Source organism: Durotheca rogersii (assembly GCF_024521655.1).
Source record: "Durotheca rogersii strain YMJ 92031201 chromosome Unknown GGS23scaffold_2, whole genome shotgun sequence".
Classification (NCBI taxonomy): Eukaryota; Fungi; Ascomycota; class Sordariomycetes; order Xylariales; family Xylariaceae; genus Durotheca; species Durotheca rogersii.
In genome coordinates this window covers 1,116,293-1,131,917 of record NW_026251233.1, presented here as the reverse complement: position 1 = coordinate 1,131,917, position 15,625 = coordinate 1,116,293, and the positions used below count along the sequence as shown (strand labels likewise).

At 55.8% G+C, this 15,625-nt stretch overlaps 4 protein-coding genes across 4 annotated transcripts; all 4 read right to left on the bottom strand.

The window, feature by feature from the left end:
- Positions 1-25: 25 nt before the first annotated feature.
- On the bottom strand, positions 26-2,193 carry GGS23DRAFT_175939 (MFS general substrate transporter). The gene is made up of 2 exons (XM_051511589.1): positions 578-2,193; positions 26-520 (listed from the first exon to the last, which is right to left on the bottom strand). Exons 1-2 carry the CDS (start codon positions 2,111-2,113, stop codon positions 233-235), a joined length of 1,824 nt encoding a protein of 607 aa, XP_051376103.1. The 5' UTR covers positions 2,114-2,193; the 3' UTR covers positions 26-232.
- Positions 2,194-3,810: 1,617 nt separating this feature from the next.
- GGS23DRAFT_175869 (copper amine oxidase 1) lies at positions 3,811-6,466 on the bottom strand. The gene is made up of 2 exons (XM_051511588.1): positions 4,338-6,466; positions 3,811-4,200 (listed from the first exon to the last, which is right to left on the bottom strand). The coding sequence occupies exons 1-2, from the start codon at positions 6,302-6,304 to the stop codon at positions 3,903-3,905; spliced, it is 2,265 nt and encodes a 754-aa protein (XP_051376102.1). The 5' UTR covers positions 6,305-6,466; the 3' UTR covers positions 3,811-3,902.
- Positions 6,467-8,613: 2,147 nt separating this feature from the next.
- GGS23DRAFT_548183 (pisatin demethylase) lies at positions 8,614-11,485 on the bottom strand. The gene is made up of 4 exons (XM_051515129.1): positions 10,860-11,485; positions 10,429-10,791; positions 9,476-10,300; positions 8,614-9,390 (listed from the first exon to the last, which is right to left on the bottom strand). Exons 1-4 carry the CDS (start codon positions 11,163-11,165, stop codon positions 9,274-9,276), a joined length of 1,611 nt encoding a protein of 536 aa, XP_051376101.1. The 5' UTR covers positions 11,166-11,485; the 3' UTR covers positions 8,614-9,273.
- Positions 11,486-12,712: 1,227 nt separating this feature from the next.
- Positions 12,713-15,471, bottom strand: GGS23DRAFT_548178 (uncharacterized protein). The gene is made up of 5 exons (XM_051515128.1): positions 14,761-15,471; positions 14,404-14,698; positions 14,244-14,328; positions 13,614-14,195; positions 12,713-13,561 (listed from the first exon to the last, which is right to left on the bottom strand). The coding sequence occupies exons 1-5, from the start codon at positions 14,863-14,865 to the stop codon at positions 13,009-13,011; spliced, it is 1,620 nt and encodes a 539-aa protein (XP_051376100.1). The 5' UTR covers positions 14,866-15,471; the 3' UTR covers positions 12,713-13,008.
- Positions 15,472-15,625: the final 154 nt, after the last annotated feature.

Below are 15,625 nucleotides of genomic sequence, written 5' to 3'. Positions count from 1 at the left end.
TCATATCTAGGTAGGGCTTTCTAAGCGTTGGTAATCTAATACCCGCGCAGCGTTGCAGGCATCTTTCCGGATTGTTCAGGCCCGTAAATTTGGGTATGCGGCCGTGGAACTGTTCTGGGTGCCAATATAGACACCCGCAATAATCTCCCGAGGGAACAGTCCCGGTTGGGGTGTGGGTAGAAAGGTCCAGTTCGTGTCGTCTTTCCATATCGTAGTGTTCGAATCTGTGCTACTATGCAGGGTCACTGGTTGCGTGGTCGCCGGCTGACGGTTCTTCGTAACCATCATCCGTACTCTCAAGGCCTTGGCCGTGAATGGCGTAGCTTCCAAACCACCCGGCCAGGGCAATCCCCGCGAATAAACCCCAAGCTAGGGCCTCTCCTTTGGGTTTGACATGCGTCGAGAGCGTGAAGAGTCCGCCGGAGAGGAAAGGCCCAACGCTCCGGCCAGCGGCTGAGAGAGTCTGTGCGATGCCGTTGAGAGTGCCTAGACTCGCGTGAGTTGGAGCCGAGTTTGTGATCTGAACCAGGTCAGTAATCTCTCGCCAAGGGCACCTGTTGACATGCTGGAAACCTACCAGTAGCATGACGCTGGATAGACCTCCTACAGCGCAGATATTCTTCAGGATTAGTATTGCGCCAATTTCCACGTAGAGCCAGAGTTTTCCGTCGCCAACACCGAAGGGCGGGTTTGAATCTTCATAACAGACAAACGGCATCAAGGCCATAGCGACTGCAAAGCCGAGCAGAGAGCCACGGTAGGACCCGACATTACCCAAGCGTGACTTTAGGGATCGAAAGAGAAACATTTGGAAAAGAATCGTGAAGCCCCCTGCCACAGATAGCGACACACCAATGACATCCGCGTGGAGTTCTCGTCCGGTGGGTTTCGGTCCCGATGCGAAGATGGGGTACAAGCTATTGAAGGAGCTGTTAGATAGCTGAAATACCAGGTGCGTAGCGAGAAGGACAACGGTCGTCCGATTTAGAAGCTGGCGCCACGTAGTCGTGTCCGACGGCGATTTTAGGTCTCCTCTCGTTTGGCCTTGATCGCCCTCTTGCGGCTCTAGCAAGGTGACCTCCTCGGCTGCGTTTTCATCGGCGACTTCCATTTCCTCCCTATCCTCAGCTGCGCCGTCTGCATCGCTATCGCCTCGCCAAGCGCACGAGCCTATACCCCCTTTCTTGCCATACTTCAATAAAGATCCAGATAGCCACGGGATGCGCTCGGACCACGTAGGAACTTCGCCGTGCTTCTCTAAGGTCTCGTCGAACCAAAGACCAAGCACGATTACGGTGATGGCGAGGAGCGAGGCCCCTAGTATGTTCGGGGCAAGGAAAGGATGACTGTCTTTCGCAACCGTGCCGACGAGCAACCCACCCAAGGCCGGTCCGGTAATGCTACCCAGGCTGTACACGACGGGTAGCCAGGTGAACGCCTTACTCTGATTGCTCCGATCAGTCAGCTCCCCGAGGCAAGTAGGCACCACAGCGGCATTGCCATTGAACAGTCCCATGGCGACGTGGACGAGAACGATGTGAAGATACCTCGTGCAGAAGCCGAAGGCGGCGAAGCAGAAGCACAACAGCAGCGTTCCCAACAGCATCACGGGTTTCCGGCCGATAGTATCTGAGAGGTACCCCCATAGAAGGTTGGTCGCCAGCTGGGCCAATGCAAACGCGGAGGCTAGCACGCCCACGTACAACCCAACTTGATCGTGACTCACGCCGGGAAAAGACTCTATCATCTCGGGCAAGTAAGGGGATATCGAGTTGAGGGCCGTCTGTTCGGATAAGGATAAGAGGGCTAGCAGGGCAAGCTGCTTCACAGGCAAGGGCGTCGTCGGGCCGTGGCGATCGCGGGATACGAGGCCTGAAGAGTCCGAGTCTGAGGCTGACCTCCGGCCACCCGCCCTCGGGGGTTGGGTCGGGAAAGTCTGGTAGTGATGGGGCGCGGGTAAGCGGCGGAAGGTCGAGGTTGACGCTCGGTTCGACGCGAGAGCTGGCAGAGGCGAGCCAGCACGGAAGCTTCCTATCGAGTCCGACCTTGATTGTGCTCTCCCCGGACGGGAGGCGGCTGCGGTAGCCGGCGCGATGGTCGCGGCGTGCACCATCGTGTGCGACGGTATATCCGAGCTCGCTGGTTCAACCGAAGGAGGGGTATCTATCGACGCGGCTCTTCATGGCCTGGTCCGCCGCCGGGGGATGGAAGCGACGGATAGGGATCGAGCGGGATGAGCCGAGACTTGAGAATATTTGACGTGCGTATAACCGTCACGCAGGTGCGCGTTTCAGCGCGTAGAAGTCCCGGAGGTGATGAGGAGAGTTGGAGCGAAGCATTCGTGGGTCACGATGAGGGATACGAGAGGGAGGAGCCTGGAAACTCGGAGATACGAGCCAGGAAGGTAGGAGGTACCTAAAGTGAAGCCAGAAGTACACCTTCCTACCAGGATCGGTGCTGTTGTGGTATTATGACTAAGGGATTCTGCCTGCCTTTACCTGCACGTAACCTGCCTAGGTACCTTAGGATGTACCTCAGGTACCTGTAGTTTTGGCGTATGTATATACATACAGAGCAGGTACCTGCCTCAGGCACGAGGCCTCCCCCACCTGTCCCATAGGCTAATTCCAACACGGATGAACCTGCATTGGTACTACGCAGTACGTGCGTCGCGGCCATGTCCAGTGAGCCACACATTAGGTAGGTAGGCAGGTACCCAGGGCACCCAGTGGGAAGTGGAAGACTTGGAGATGGGATTAGGTACCTATGAAGGCTTAGCCTGGAGGGAAAATAGAGGAAATCATGCCTAGGTGATACTTACGCTAGGCAGGTGAGCTTGCATAGAAATCGGAGGCTGGGTAGGCTAGGTACCTATGTGTGGGCAATTACGCCGACAACGGGCGGTGTATAGTGTCTAGGTACCTACCTAGGTACCTAAGGTAGGCATGTACCTAGCGCTAAGGTACATCTAGTAAAGTGCCACACGGGCCTCATCTGCTAGGTTGCTTAGGTGGGAACAACTTCCATCCCTCCAGGTAGGTAGGTGTGTATTGGGGGAGTAATGCTAACACATTATAATATTCGGCTACCCTCTTCCGATCTTGTTGGTGAACACACATTTTTCAGCGTCATTTTCACCGGAGGTTAACCAACCTGCGACGAACGGCGTGGGATCCAAAGGCAATTACACGTAGGCATTCCATCTCGGATAACGACGAAAGGTACCTGGCGTGGTGCCTTGGCTGCTAGCTGTCCACGCCGCTAGGCTACGCAAGAGGACGGGGATGTCCGCACCGGAGTGTGGGGTTCGTGCCTGGAACCAACATAAGCAATCCGCTGCGGAGAGCAATGCTTCACCTAAGCATACCCGACGTCCACTAGTACGTACCTACGACCCAGCAGGCACAGTACCGGACACCGAGAGACAAGTTCCTCTCCTTCTTGTGGTCGTCGACACGCCTGACGACAACCCAAACCTCACGGCTTCGACCGAACACAACCCCTCGCATACCTCCCAGCAACAATACGAGCACGGTGAGGGATGCGACGACTATTCCCTGGCGCCGGTCCAGTCACTACGCATCACCCCCCCGAGGCGGAGACGACGGAACCAAGCACGAGAAAAGGAAAAGAGTGGGGTGCATTTATGCCTTAGAATATGCGTCTATCCCCTGCTCGAACGGCGCCTGCTCTTGGTGGATTATACACGGCCAATCTAAGTTGTGCGTCGGTAGAGACTGTCTTCCATCGAGCTCGTCGGACTAGCGAATACCTTTGTTTATGTTCCTCTCGTTTTCCCCTCCTCCAAATCGACTAACAATTACATATACAGGCATCTGCCGAGGCCGGTAAGCAAATTGTGCCCGAGGACCGCACGAAAGGACGCGACTGACCTATGCCGCTTAGTCCTTCTTCCAATTCAAGATGTTGGAGAGCGTCGCCGACAAACGCCTCTTCTCCTTGGAGACCGGGATGTCGTTCGGGCTGAGGTCTGGGCCTGTGCCCTGTAGATGCGTTACTGGGTCTTGCTGCACCGTTGATGAAGACGCCTTGCCGTTAGAATCGGCGCTGTGGCAAGCATCACCATCGCAGCAGGGGACTAGGACGCTGCTCTCGTTCCTGGTGCTCGGCACGTCCAGGGCCGGGTTGCTGGTGAAGAAATCGGCCGGCCGGATATGAACCTGGTGGATCTCGACGGGCCTATCGGGCAGAGTTGTTAGTCACGACGATATCCTCTCGAGCAGCTTGGGAAGGGAGAACGCAAAAGATGTGGGGGAGGGCAGTAACAAATAGAAAAGGGAGAATGGCGGCAAGCGAAGGGCCGGGGGGTTGCTTACATCACGGGCCAATCCTCAACCCTCGGATTGTGCGTGAGGCCGAAGACGCTCCAGACCACCGGGCTGCTCTTCTTTCCCTTCTTCTCCCCGTCGCCTGTCGCCTCCTCGCCCTCGTCGGTGAACCAGTCCCCTCGTTCGACCATGGCCTGGACGCCGCCCTCCTCCCGCTGTGCCTGGTTCGTGAACTCTCCCGCCGCCCACAGCTCCCCGTCGCGGTAGCCCGTGAACCACAGATGATGCCTGGCGAACGGCGCGCGGGCCGCCTGCACGCTGTGCGGGTCTGCGAGCAGCAGCTGGGTCGGGCTAGGTACTATCTTGTAGCCCACGTTTTTCCCGCTTATCGGGTTCTTCTTGGTCGCGTGCTCGAGCCGCAGCAGGCGGTTGAACTGGGGCGCCGCGTCGGCGAATCCCGCGCGCGAGATCCGGTTTCGGCGGATCTCGTACGCGTTGCCGTGCGGGTTCGTCTCCGGGTTCACCGGAACCGGGTGGCTCTCCTCGATCACGACGGTCGTCTCGCTGGAGTCGTGCGAGTCGATACTCGGGTCGATGCGCACGGCGAAGATGTGCTGGTGGTTCTGAGCCAGCGCCCCCGGCGACACGATGTTTCCGTACGTCGACACCTTGCCCTCGTCAATCGGCACGACGCTCACGATGCCGGTGGCGCGCGTCTCCAGCGTGATGCCGCCCGCCGTGTCCAGCTTGTACGCGAATACGTACTCGTAATTAGCCAACGTAGCGACGAACTGCACCACCAGCTCGCGCAACCGGGTCACCACGGCGCGGCTTGTCCGGAAGTTGGTGTGCTTCCACCCGATGCCGTTATCCTGTTCGTGTAAACAGATCACGTTCTTCGCAACCTCCGGCTTACCCTCCGGGTTAGGTATGACAGCGTCGAAGTAATGTATCGCTCCGAGGCAATCGCATCCGAGCTTGAGATTATTAGCGGCGCGCCCGATCCCGCCGTCGCCGAAATCGAAGGCCTGTTTCCTGTGGAAAGGTGGACGGGGGTCACCATATGGAACCGTCATTTCGGAGTACGAGAGCCGGTATAGGACCGGACGGTTATCATAGGACACGTCGTGGAGCACGCCGCCCTCGCGGTCGGTGAACCCAACGCGGAAGCGCCACTTCTGCCACTCGACCAGGTTATCGCTGTGGACTTTGAAAGAAGCGCCTTCGGGTTGGGTCACGTTGATAGGCTTGAGGTCAGCACGGAGGGGTCGGTCTAGCAGTTCCGGGGCGTATTCTGCCGACGCATGATGGCCGAACAGCTTCCTAGGCTCAGCGCCCCTCGGAGGCTGATATAGCCCATCGTTGATCCCTCCGGTGGCGAGGCGGTCCACCCTGACCAATTCCATGGTGGCAGCGTCCATCACCGGAATTATAGGCAGGGGGTAAGAATAATGGTTAGAGTCGGCGTTGTTCTTAGACGAATCGCGGGCGTACACGAGGCCTTGTATGTAGCGCGGGATCTCTTCGCCGGGATCCGGACCACCATACGGCCACGGATCTATCGTAATGACGAAGTTGTCTGGCAGGACGAACTCCTCTATGGCATCCTTGAAGAGCTGGGAGGAGACGCAGGCGTCATAAAACAAGCTAAACTCATACAACGTGTAGCTGACCTGACACCGTTCCGGGAACGTCTTCGTCTTCCGGATAACGCCGGCATCAACATCGACGACCGTTTCCGTGAGCTGTGCCTTTCCGCCCTTTATTACGTCGTACTGCAACTTGACCTGCCTCGGCGGGACGGTCTCTGGTACTCGGCCTTCGTGCTCGGCGGCCAGAAAACCAGTTAAGACGTCCTTCTCTGGTTCGTCGACGATGGCCGAGCGAAAGCGTATGACGATGCCTTCACCACCCTGCGCCTCGACGACGAGATCCCGGGCCTTGGAAAGCTCGTCGCTGGCGAGCGGCCGCAGGGGATGGAGAAGGGTGGATGGGGCGGGTTTGGCGGTAGCCATACTGGAGGTAAGCGTGATTTCTTCTCGTGCTTTTGTTTTTGGCTGGTATCGAGGCGGCTACTCTGCACAACTCTTGACAACCTGGAGAATGGGGAAACGATAAATAGGTGTCTCGCTTCACCGAGACGACTCGCCCCCAACTCGCGATTCCCTCCCACTTATATACCTACGGCGGTCAAGCTCCTCGAGGACCCTCGGGCATGAATAAGGGCTACGCTTGATTGGATGACAGAGAAGTGCACTCGGGATCTAAACCGGCTAGGAGGCTTGGGTAAGTAGGTATGTATGCATGTATCCACACATGTGATAGGCACCGGGCTCGGCAATGAAGCGAACGAGCTCGCCCTGGAGACCAGGGAATTTCCCCGGACCCGATGCGGTGCGGATGATGGCGGGGTTATCTAGGAACCGCCGACATTCGTCTTCATTCGACTGGGCCAGTGGGGTCGGTCTTCTACCGTCTTTCCTTGCCGTATTTGTTACGTGACGGCCTCGGCCTCCTTATCGTCGATTGTGGTAGGTATAAGCGCAGCATGCTTCATTAGGCAAGTCCTCGCGTCTTTCTTTATCTCTCCGTTTATCCATCCGCTCTACCAGTTGGAGGCAAAAAAAGATGGTATGTGGGATGCTAAGAAACAGGGGGGTATGCTTACACCCTCTACTTAGGTAATATTTTCTATACATCCTGTTCGCGTCGATCACAGCTTGAAACCGCGCGGGTATACTATCTACCTACCAACCCACGCAACCAACGCTCCGAAACCTTCTCCCAAGTGTCTCTTACAGCAGTCCTCAACCGATCGTACGACATCTTCTCTGGGTAGTTCTCTTCTAGATAATCCTTCATCCAATCCCAAACGTTCTCGATCGGATTAAGATCCGGACTGAAAGGGGGGCCATTCCAATATTTCAAATAATAAGTCCGAGAGTACATACTTACCCCCTTGTTTCTTGGCATCCCACATACCATATTTTTGCCTCGAACCACGTAGGTATACCGCGTCGTACCTAACGAGAAGCGATAAGGTGTAGCCACTGGGGTGCAGCTCGTGGTGGTATGGGCTAGGGATCCGTGCGATCCTCACTACCACCATCTACACCAGCCTCTCTGCGTGTTGCATACGCGAGCCCTCATCCAACCAAACTGGACCGCAATGGATGGAGGGGTACGGCTACGTCAGCCGATTCCGCCCGAACAAAGGCTGGGAAGTAGGATGTAGTATCGTCCACAAACCAGCCATGCTCGTAGCGTATCCTGCATTTTCACTTCCCGATTACCCCGGTCGAGGTTATGTACTCACCTTGTACTTTCGGGTGAAGGTATGCCTGGGCAACACTGACACGGGGCCCTACATGCATGCCGTCGTCATCTCCCGTGTCATGAAGATTGGTTGGGGCCCGTTCCCGTGGCCGCGGTTAACCTATGATGTCCTTCGTTGCACGCAAGGTCGACGATGTCGATGCGGGGAGCCTATAACGGAGAGCACCGCCCCGGGCGGAAATGCTGCTGCTGCAGCACATATCGTAGCAGATACGACGCGTGCTTGACGACAGGATGCACCCCTATCAACAACTGGGATATTTTCATGGGTCATCCCATCGTTCAACCCCAGCATAGCCATCTTTCTCGTCTCACCACCACCATTCCAGACCGCCTACCTCGGCGGAACTGTAGGGCTTTGCACAAACATAGCCAAGCCAGGGCTTACAACTGCCTAATCTAGAGACGTACCGGAATGCCAGGGAATGGCCGGCTCCGTATGCGGAGGGGGGCGAATGCATGACGGTGTACGGCGGCGAGGAGCTATACGCGAAATAGCCGGCACGTTCCAGATCTAGAGGCCATCGCCTCGGTCTACTTCAGCATGTCGGCGCACACGGCCATAGTGCCAAATCGAGGTACCCGGTATAGCGTGAGCAAGCTGCGGCGACTTCACCACGCACCCGTCTCAGCCCGGCGTTTAGGAGAACCCCACGATAGTTAGATCAGGCGCTAGATCGATCTCGAAGCCGGCGGACAAATACCGTCTCAGTTAGGCTGTATGGAACCCATTGGGCCGCCCCCCAATCACCACGTAGTGTGCCCTATCTCGCGATCAAGCTTACGACTCGTCAATGATTAATAGATCCTCCTCTCTTCCCCTCTTACACCACGCATATCTACATCTGGCTTTTAATGTATAGACTTACACCCCCAATAAAAGGAGGTGTCAATTTCAATGCATACCATAGGTAATGTAACACAGTGAATATGGTAATATATATTCAATTATAAAAGTTACTCTTATCGTTCTTTGCACAAGTGTAGATTTAAGGTAGGTGCAAATTGAAGGCAGTTGCGACGAAAGGCAGGAGAAGGTTTACGACGAATAAGTAGGTACGTACCTACCGATGAAGAGGATACTTACCTTCCGATAAGAGGGTACGTACCTATCCCCCGACGAAAAGGGCACCCACCTCCCGATAAGGAAAAGGGTACGGAGGTCCGAACTTATGGCTGTGTAATTGAATAACCCCTCCCTACCTCGGGGTTTTTTTCCCCAGGTGTAGATATGCACATACCCAGGTCCGAGGTTCCCCTATTACACATTGCAGAACGGATAAACAGAGACCCCCAATTATCAACGGTCGCAGCAGTTCCAAGCATTAGAGCAGATGGCAATACAGAACTCGAACACGATGGGATCGCTGGTCACGACAAAGTATTGGCTCTGCAATTTTGGCAATTAGATTCGATCTCGTCGCAATGCACAACAATAATAACAATAACAACAGAGGCAGTAGAGAAGGCTTCCCAAATAAGGCCGATAGGACGTTATCAACAGCGGTCAAAGTGAACACAAAACAGAATACCTGCTTATTATCCGAGCCACGACAACAAGACGCTAACTTCTGTGCAGCGATTCCCCCTGCCTGACCAATTTGCCCGCAACGCGACTGGGACAGTTACTAGCTCAATGGCGACGTGTTCACGAGATCACCGGTTGGACGAGCTCTCGCTTCCGAAACCGCACTCGGAAGTCGATAGGCCTGACGAACCAGCCGTTCCGGAACCTCGGTTCCTTGGACGACTCCTCTAGTTGAAGCTTTGTTACGCCGAATTGTGTTAACGCTAACCGTGGTCGTAGCAAGACGCGCAGGACAAGGATCGGTATACGCCGTAGCACTCACCTCAAATCTCCTCAGCACACTGGGGATCAGCTTGTACATCTCCATGAGGCCGATGTGCTTGCCGAGGCAGATGCGCGGGCCCATGCCGAACTGCATCAGGGTGTTTTTCATGCGCCGTATCCGCGCGAGCTCCTGGTCCTGGTCCTTGCGCCCGTCGATGAGCCAGCGCTCGGGTCGGAAGGCTTCGACGTCGTCGCCGAAGACCTCGGCGCGGCGGTGGATGACCCAGGCGTTACACCCGACGATGGTACCGGCGGGGACGAATTCGGCACCGATGCGGACGCCGCCGGCGGGCACGACGCGCTCGAACGGGAGGCCGGGCGCCGGGTGGACGCGGAAGGCCTCGTGGATGCAGGCGTCGAGGTAGGGAAGGCCCTGGCTCTCGGCCCAGGAGACGCGGCCGGTGTGGGTGTCGGCGAAGCAGCCGTCCCGGGCAGCAGCGTCGAGCTCGGCGACGACGCGCTCCATACAGGCCGGGTGTCGCAGAAGCGAGGCAAAGACGGCGCTGAGCGACACGGCGGCCGGCTCGGACCCCGCGAACGCCATCGACACGCACATGGTGACAACGAGCTCGTCGGTAAAGAAGTCGGGCCGGGCCGCCTTCGCCTCGACGAACCGCGACAGCAGGTCCGCCGGCGCCGCCTGCCTCTGCTCCCAGGCGAACTTATCCGTCGACAGCGCCCCCTCCGCCGGGTGTCGCTCCGCCAGCCGCGCCTTCGCGAACCGCGCCACGCCGAATGTCGCCTCGCCGATCCCGTGTTTCGCTGCCCATAACCGGATCGGGTTCTTCTTCCATAGTTTGTCGAGGACCGGAATCTGCCCAATCTTTTCCAGAGTTATTCGTTAATTCTCCTAATTCTCGACCTGCATACTTTTCTTCTTCCGTCTTCCTCTTCCTCTTTTCATTTCCTTTTCCCGTTTTGTCTGGGGAGGGGGGGGGGTTTCAGCCTTACCAGCGCGGCGTAGTCAAAGAGCCTTGCGTTGTCGCGGACGATGTTATCGACGTCTACATTGGACTCGAGAAAGCCGTGCCGCTTCGAGTAGACCATGTCGCCGATGACGTCGAAGGTGTAGAACTGGAGCCACCGGTAGAAGTTGCACGATTCGCCCGTGGACGCGAAGCGTTTATCTGTCTGGTCCAAGAATACTTCGTTCGTCGAATCAAAGAACGGCTCGTACTGCAGCTGAGCGGACATGCTGAAGGCGCTATTCACGCTCCGCTTCAGCTGCGAGTGGAAGTGTTCCGATTGTGTGCTGAACAGCGTAGGGAGCGGTTTGCCTTTTGCCGTCGCCATCTGGACAGGGTAAAAGTCTGACTGATCGTTGGTTCTATTAGCATGTCTTTTGGCGGCCGATCGGAAATGTGATAGGTATGATTACTCGCCTTCGTGAACCCCTTTCCGAGTCCATAGATAACCTTGATGGCTTCCGGGTTCCCAAACGACAAAACATTCGGCCCTAGGCGCACGATATCCCCATGTTTTTCGTGCAGCCGTATATGCCACTGTTCAGGGTGCCGTAACCACACCTTATAGAATCGGAACCAGTCGGTAAAATGCGCCAGTAAAGGTCCTGGGTGCTTGTTGAGCCCCTTGTTGAAGTAGTTTCGGGCGAGATATAGGATAGTTACCACCAAGACAGCTGGTAGCCATTGGCGCAAGAACAGTTCGAGAACGGAGCCTGAAATCATTGCGACGGCAGTATTATGAGGCCTAAGACAACGCCGGAGAAGAACAGACAGCGGGTGAGGGGGTGGGCTGTCTCTTCATTCCACGATGATCATAGTCGACTAGATATACCCACCTTATCGAGTAACCATCCACCACAGAGACAGTTCATCTCTAGGATTTAGGTTGCAGTCATACGTGATCCGCGATGCGGCCACAGGCTCAGGACAGGGTCATATGCATTATCGTGGCCTACTATTTAAGGGATTCGGTGCTGGTAGGTAGGTGTCTGTAACACCCCCCATCGCGTCCTCAGCTTTAGATGCTGCTACCGGGCCCATTCGGCCACATGGGAACCGAGACAACCCACGCAACACAGGTTATTCAGTACTGCTTATATTATCTGGGAAAGCTGGAATTACCGCCGGTTGCCCCCCATCCCGGACGCAGGCCTGTGGAGTACGCGAAACCCCTACCTGAATGTCTATATATAAATTAGGCGAAGCAGGGTGAAGCACTGAAGTGCCGCTGCAGCAGGGAAAAGACATGGCAATCCACAACTGAAGTAACGAACGCTCTTATGTTTCCTGGGGCGGTTTGTTTCTACGCGGAACATGACGACGATATCACAAGGATGCGGGTGCCGATCCCACCCCCCATTCTACATTTCTAACCCTCTGGCAAGCCGTAACGGGCGCAATTGGTCGACCCGCTGGCTTATCAGCCCAATGGGTCCGCGTTCTGCTGCCACATATAAGTCGAGAGAGAGACCTTCTGGGTTACAGGCTAAGCTTGTAGAACGGGGAACCGTACTACTATATAATGAGAGAGCCGGCCGATGTGAACGTTGGCACAGAATGTCAACAGGATCTCCACCAACAAAGTCACATCATAGCACCTCACGGCCCTCTTCGTACGGACTAAATTTGGCCCTATCACGTTGTTTCTCCGAGCGAGAAACTGAGACATATGAGAGTTGTAAGACATCCTCCAGGGGTAAGGGTACGAATGTCCAGCGCTCGGAAAAGGTTCCTACCGGTACATAACTCCCCCCCCGTCCCTCCATCCTGCTCCCCCGTCTCTCCGTGCAAGAAATCAAAGGCGCCAAGAATTCGCCTCGAGCATTTACGTCCCGATGTTGGCCTTGGAGATATTCTCCGTGGCTAGCATCCGAACCTGCGTCCGCCGATACGAGGGACGGACACCTGTAGGTACCTTATCCACCAAGATGCGCTCACAACTTCCCACCATCGGCGATTGAGTGTCTCACGTAAGATGCCTAGACGGGTCGGTGATCTCGTCGCTAGACTCCAATTCACCACGATAAAGCTTATTGCAATTGTAGCTACCAGTGACGGAGAGGACCGTGGTGCACTACGCCAAGCGCTGAAGGATTCGGCTTGCAGATGCTACGGCTCAGGACTTGGAGGCCACCATCCCGTCGCCGACGCCATTGGCTAGGCGATCGATGCTACCACGAGACCTCGACCGAGAGGGCGCACCAACACATTGCCACGACGTACTGGTTTTGGGGTAGATATTAATGTTGGCTGCGACCAACCTCAACTGAGAATGTCTCGGTTCGATATGTAGGTAGTTCAAGCTTCGTTAACAACATCTTCTGGGGTTGGTCGCGGCAGCGCTGTCCGACCCCGCCGTCTTAGACATGCCCTGCTCACGCCCCAGCCCGGGTACTACGATTCGCAGAATACTAATCAGAGACATCGTGGAGCGTACTAGGTAGTACTCGACGAGCACGTCCAGATTATATTCCACCGCAATACTCTCGATCTACTCATCAGGGGAAGAGGCTGGGGTAGAGAAAAAACCTGGTGCCGTGCTTAGAAACGACCCTATGGAGCACGCCTAAAGATAATGCGCGAGGTCTATGTGCCCATTTCCGTCCAACAGGGGGAAAAGGTTAAGAGCTCCGAAGACGTGCTCGGCCTGGCCATGCTGATCTCCGCCTGGAAGGGAAGCACCCGAAGGTGGATCAAGAAACCCACCCAACGACAGGAGGGATGGGTCGACGTCGTGGAAGGGCGACGTAAATAATTCGCCAGTCTGCGGGCTGTGAGACATATTGCCAACTTGGGAGCTTGATGGGCTCGCCTGGGGTTCCTCCAGGCCGGCAGATACGGGGTTATCTCTCGGTAGTCGTTTCTTTGGAACTAACCCAAACAACTGAGATGAGCTCCCCATGATCTGCACGCGTTCGTCCGTGTCTCTCCTCTGGAGGTACCTCAATGCGCTGGACAGCAGCGACTGGGCAATGAGCGAGTACTGCACGGCATGCGTGTCGTCCTTGGCGAAAAATTCCAGCGCGGCGATCGACATTCGGGTATATTTCTCCAATACGCGTCCAAATCCACCCAGGAGGCCAACTCCGAGTACCAGGGATGACGCGAATAGCCATGACCTGCTAGAAGTATTAGTATAGGTCGGCGGCACGAAGTGGGTCGTCGGCTTACACGATGAGCGGCATGCGTCCGTCTAAGAGCCGTCGGTTCACCAGATCCAGTACCATTTCTGCCATTAGACTAGCTGCGTCAATACACGCATTTGCGAGCCTAGTTCTCCCGGAGCTATCGCCGTTGCTGCTGGCGCTCGGCGTGTAAGCGGTAGCAGTGCTTTCCGGCAAGCGTTTGCACAGCTCGTACATGAGAAACGGCCTGGCTACTAGCATCACTGCGTAATAATACGACGACATCGCCTGGCAGGCCCCGATAACCTCTGTCTTCTCTCCTTGTGACGATTCAGAAAGAGTTCGTCTTAGGCGAAGAAGCCATCTGGTTGACCAATCCCGAAGCTGGCGCGAGATTCCTTCGGTAAGTTGAAGCGAGATCTTTCTTCTCGAATATACTCGGAGCACGATGTCTTCGGTAATGGACAGGATCTGCACGGAGGCGTTCAGAAGGTCAAATTTATCTTGGCCGTCAGGATCCAATGATTGATAAGGCACTGTGAAGTCCACATCCGACATCGAGGGCGGCCTACCCATAGAGATGCTGAGAAACAAATCAAGGACCCGCAAACTCTTCCAGAGACGATCTCTGCAGGATGTTAGTCCGTATAGCCTCGAGCGAGGGCGCAGGATGTACCGTTGTGCATGCACATTAACCTCGAATCGAGAATTGACCTCTGTTCGATGCAATCCGATCGAGTACGCAGCTCGCGCAGCGATACCTTTCCTCAGAAATCAGTATACGCGATATACTGCACACTCCATTCCTCTCGTCCCCTCTTCCAATCGCCACTTACCAAAGAAGATGAATGCACCGTTGATCTGGCATGCTCGAAGCATATAAAAAGTTATCAGAGCGAAGGCTTGTACCGTCTCGATGCTCAAGTCTCCGCCAAGACGGGACAGAGCCAGGCTCTTCGCATACCCAAAGTATTGGGCGGCAGATTCCTCGTGAACGGACTGCGACCCGATGGCCAACACCAAATAGTCGACGGCGGAGGCCTCGTCATGTAGCGCCTCTTTCTCAACAGCTCTCGTCGATATGCTCTCGGCGAGGCGCGCGCTTTCAGAGACATCCACTAGCCCAGACGTCTGCGATAAGGGGTTAGACAACGCTGGACATCAGCATCACGAACGGCCCGACCAAAGAATACCACTGATACAAAGTTGGACGTTAGCCGGTCGATGCTCGTAGAGTCCACGTACGGCCGCTTACTGCCGACAGAGAGAAACTCATCGGAGGTCGCGTTCTCTAACATCGAAACTCGGCTCGTCTGGGGCGTGAAGGCATTCGGGTCCACCCGCGTGGTCACAATTTGGCGTACGGTCTGGAAGAGAGACAGCGGCGCACAATCGCCAACGAAAACTAGATCAAAAAGTGTCAGCCAAAACGCACTATATGGGAGGATGCGACGGGATCTATCCACAAGTACGTACTCAGTTTTCCCTGGGCGTCACGCAATAAGCGCGCCTCTCGGGGCACGTCTGTCTCTTCCTCCCGAGAAAGGTCACGGAGGATGGCGTCGTCAGGGGCGTGACTAGCCCCCGTTGGTAGACAGGGGCCGGCGGAAGCATGGGGAGACTCGTCTATCCCGGCGGATGCCGGATTTGACGGCGGGCATGACTCAGAAGAAGGAAGATGTGGTCTCTTCGCCCGACGCCGGGTGCCAGGGGAGAAGTGGCAGGTCAAGCCATGCCGCCGGGTCTTACAGTAGCCACAGGGCAAGTTCCCGTCGCATTTAACTATCACAGACAGCCGTTAGTTAGCAAGCGGCCGTGTCGTGTAGGTAATCTAAGATAGGGCTCTGCTCTCGAGACGAGCAGAAATGTATACGCGCCCACCTTTACGTCTCTTACAGGCATCACAAGCATTAGCTACTCGAGTGCGGATCATCGCGGGGGACGGAATACTGTGTCAGCCAGCGGCGAACGAAATCGGCCATGAGGGTTTCTCGGGGCGACAGAATTCCGCCAGGGCACCGCGGCAATGATGACGGATAATAAGCAGTGGCACCGTGT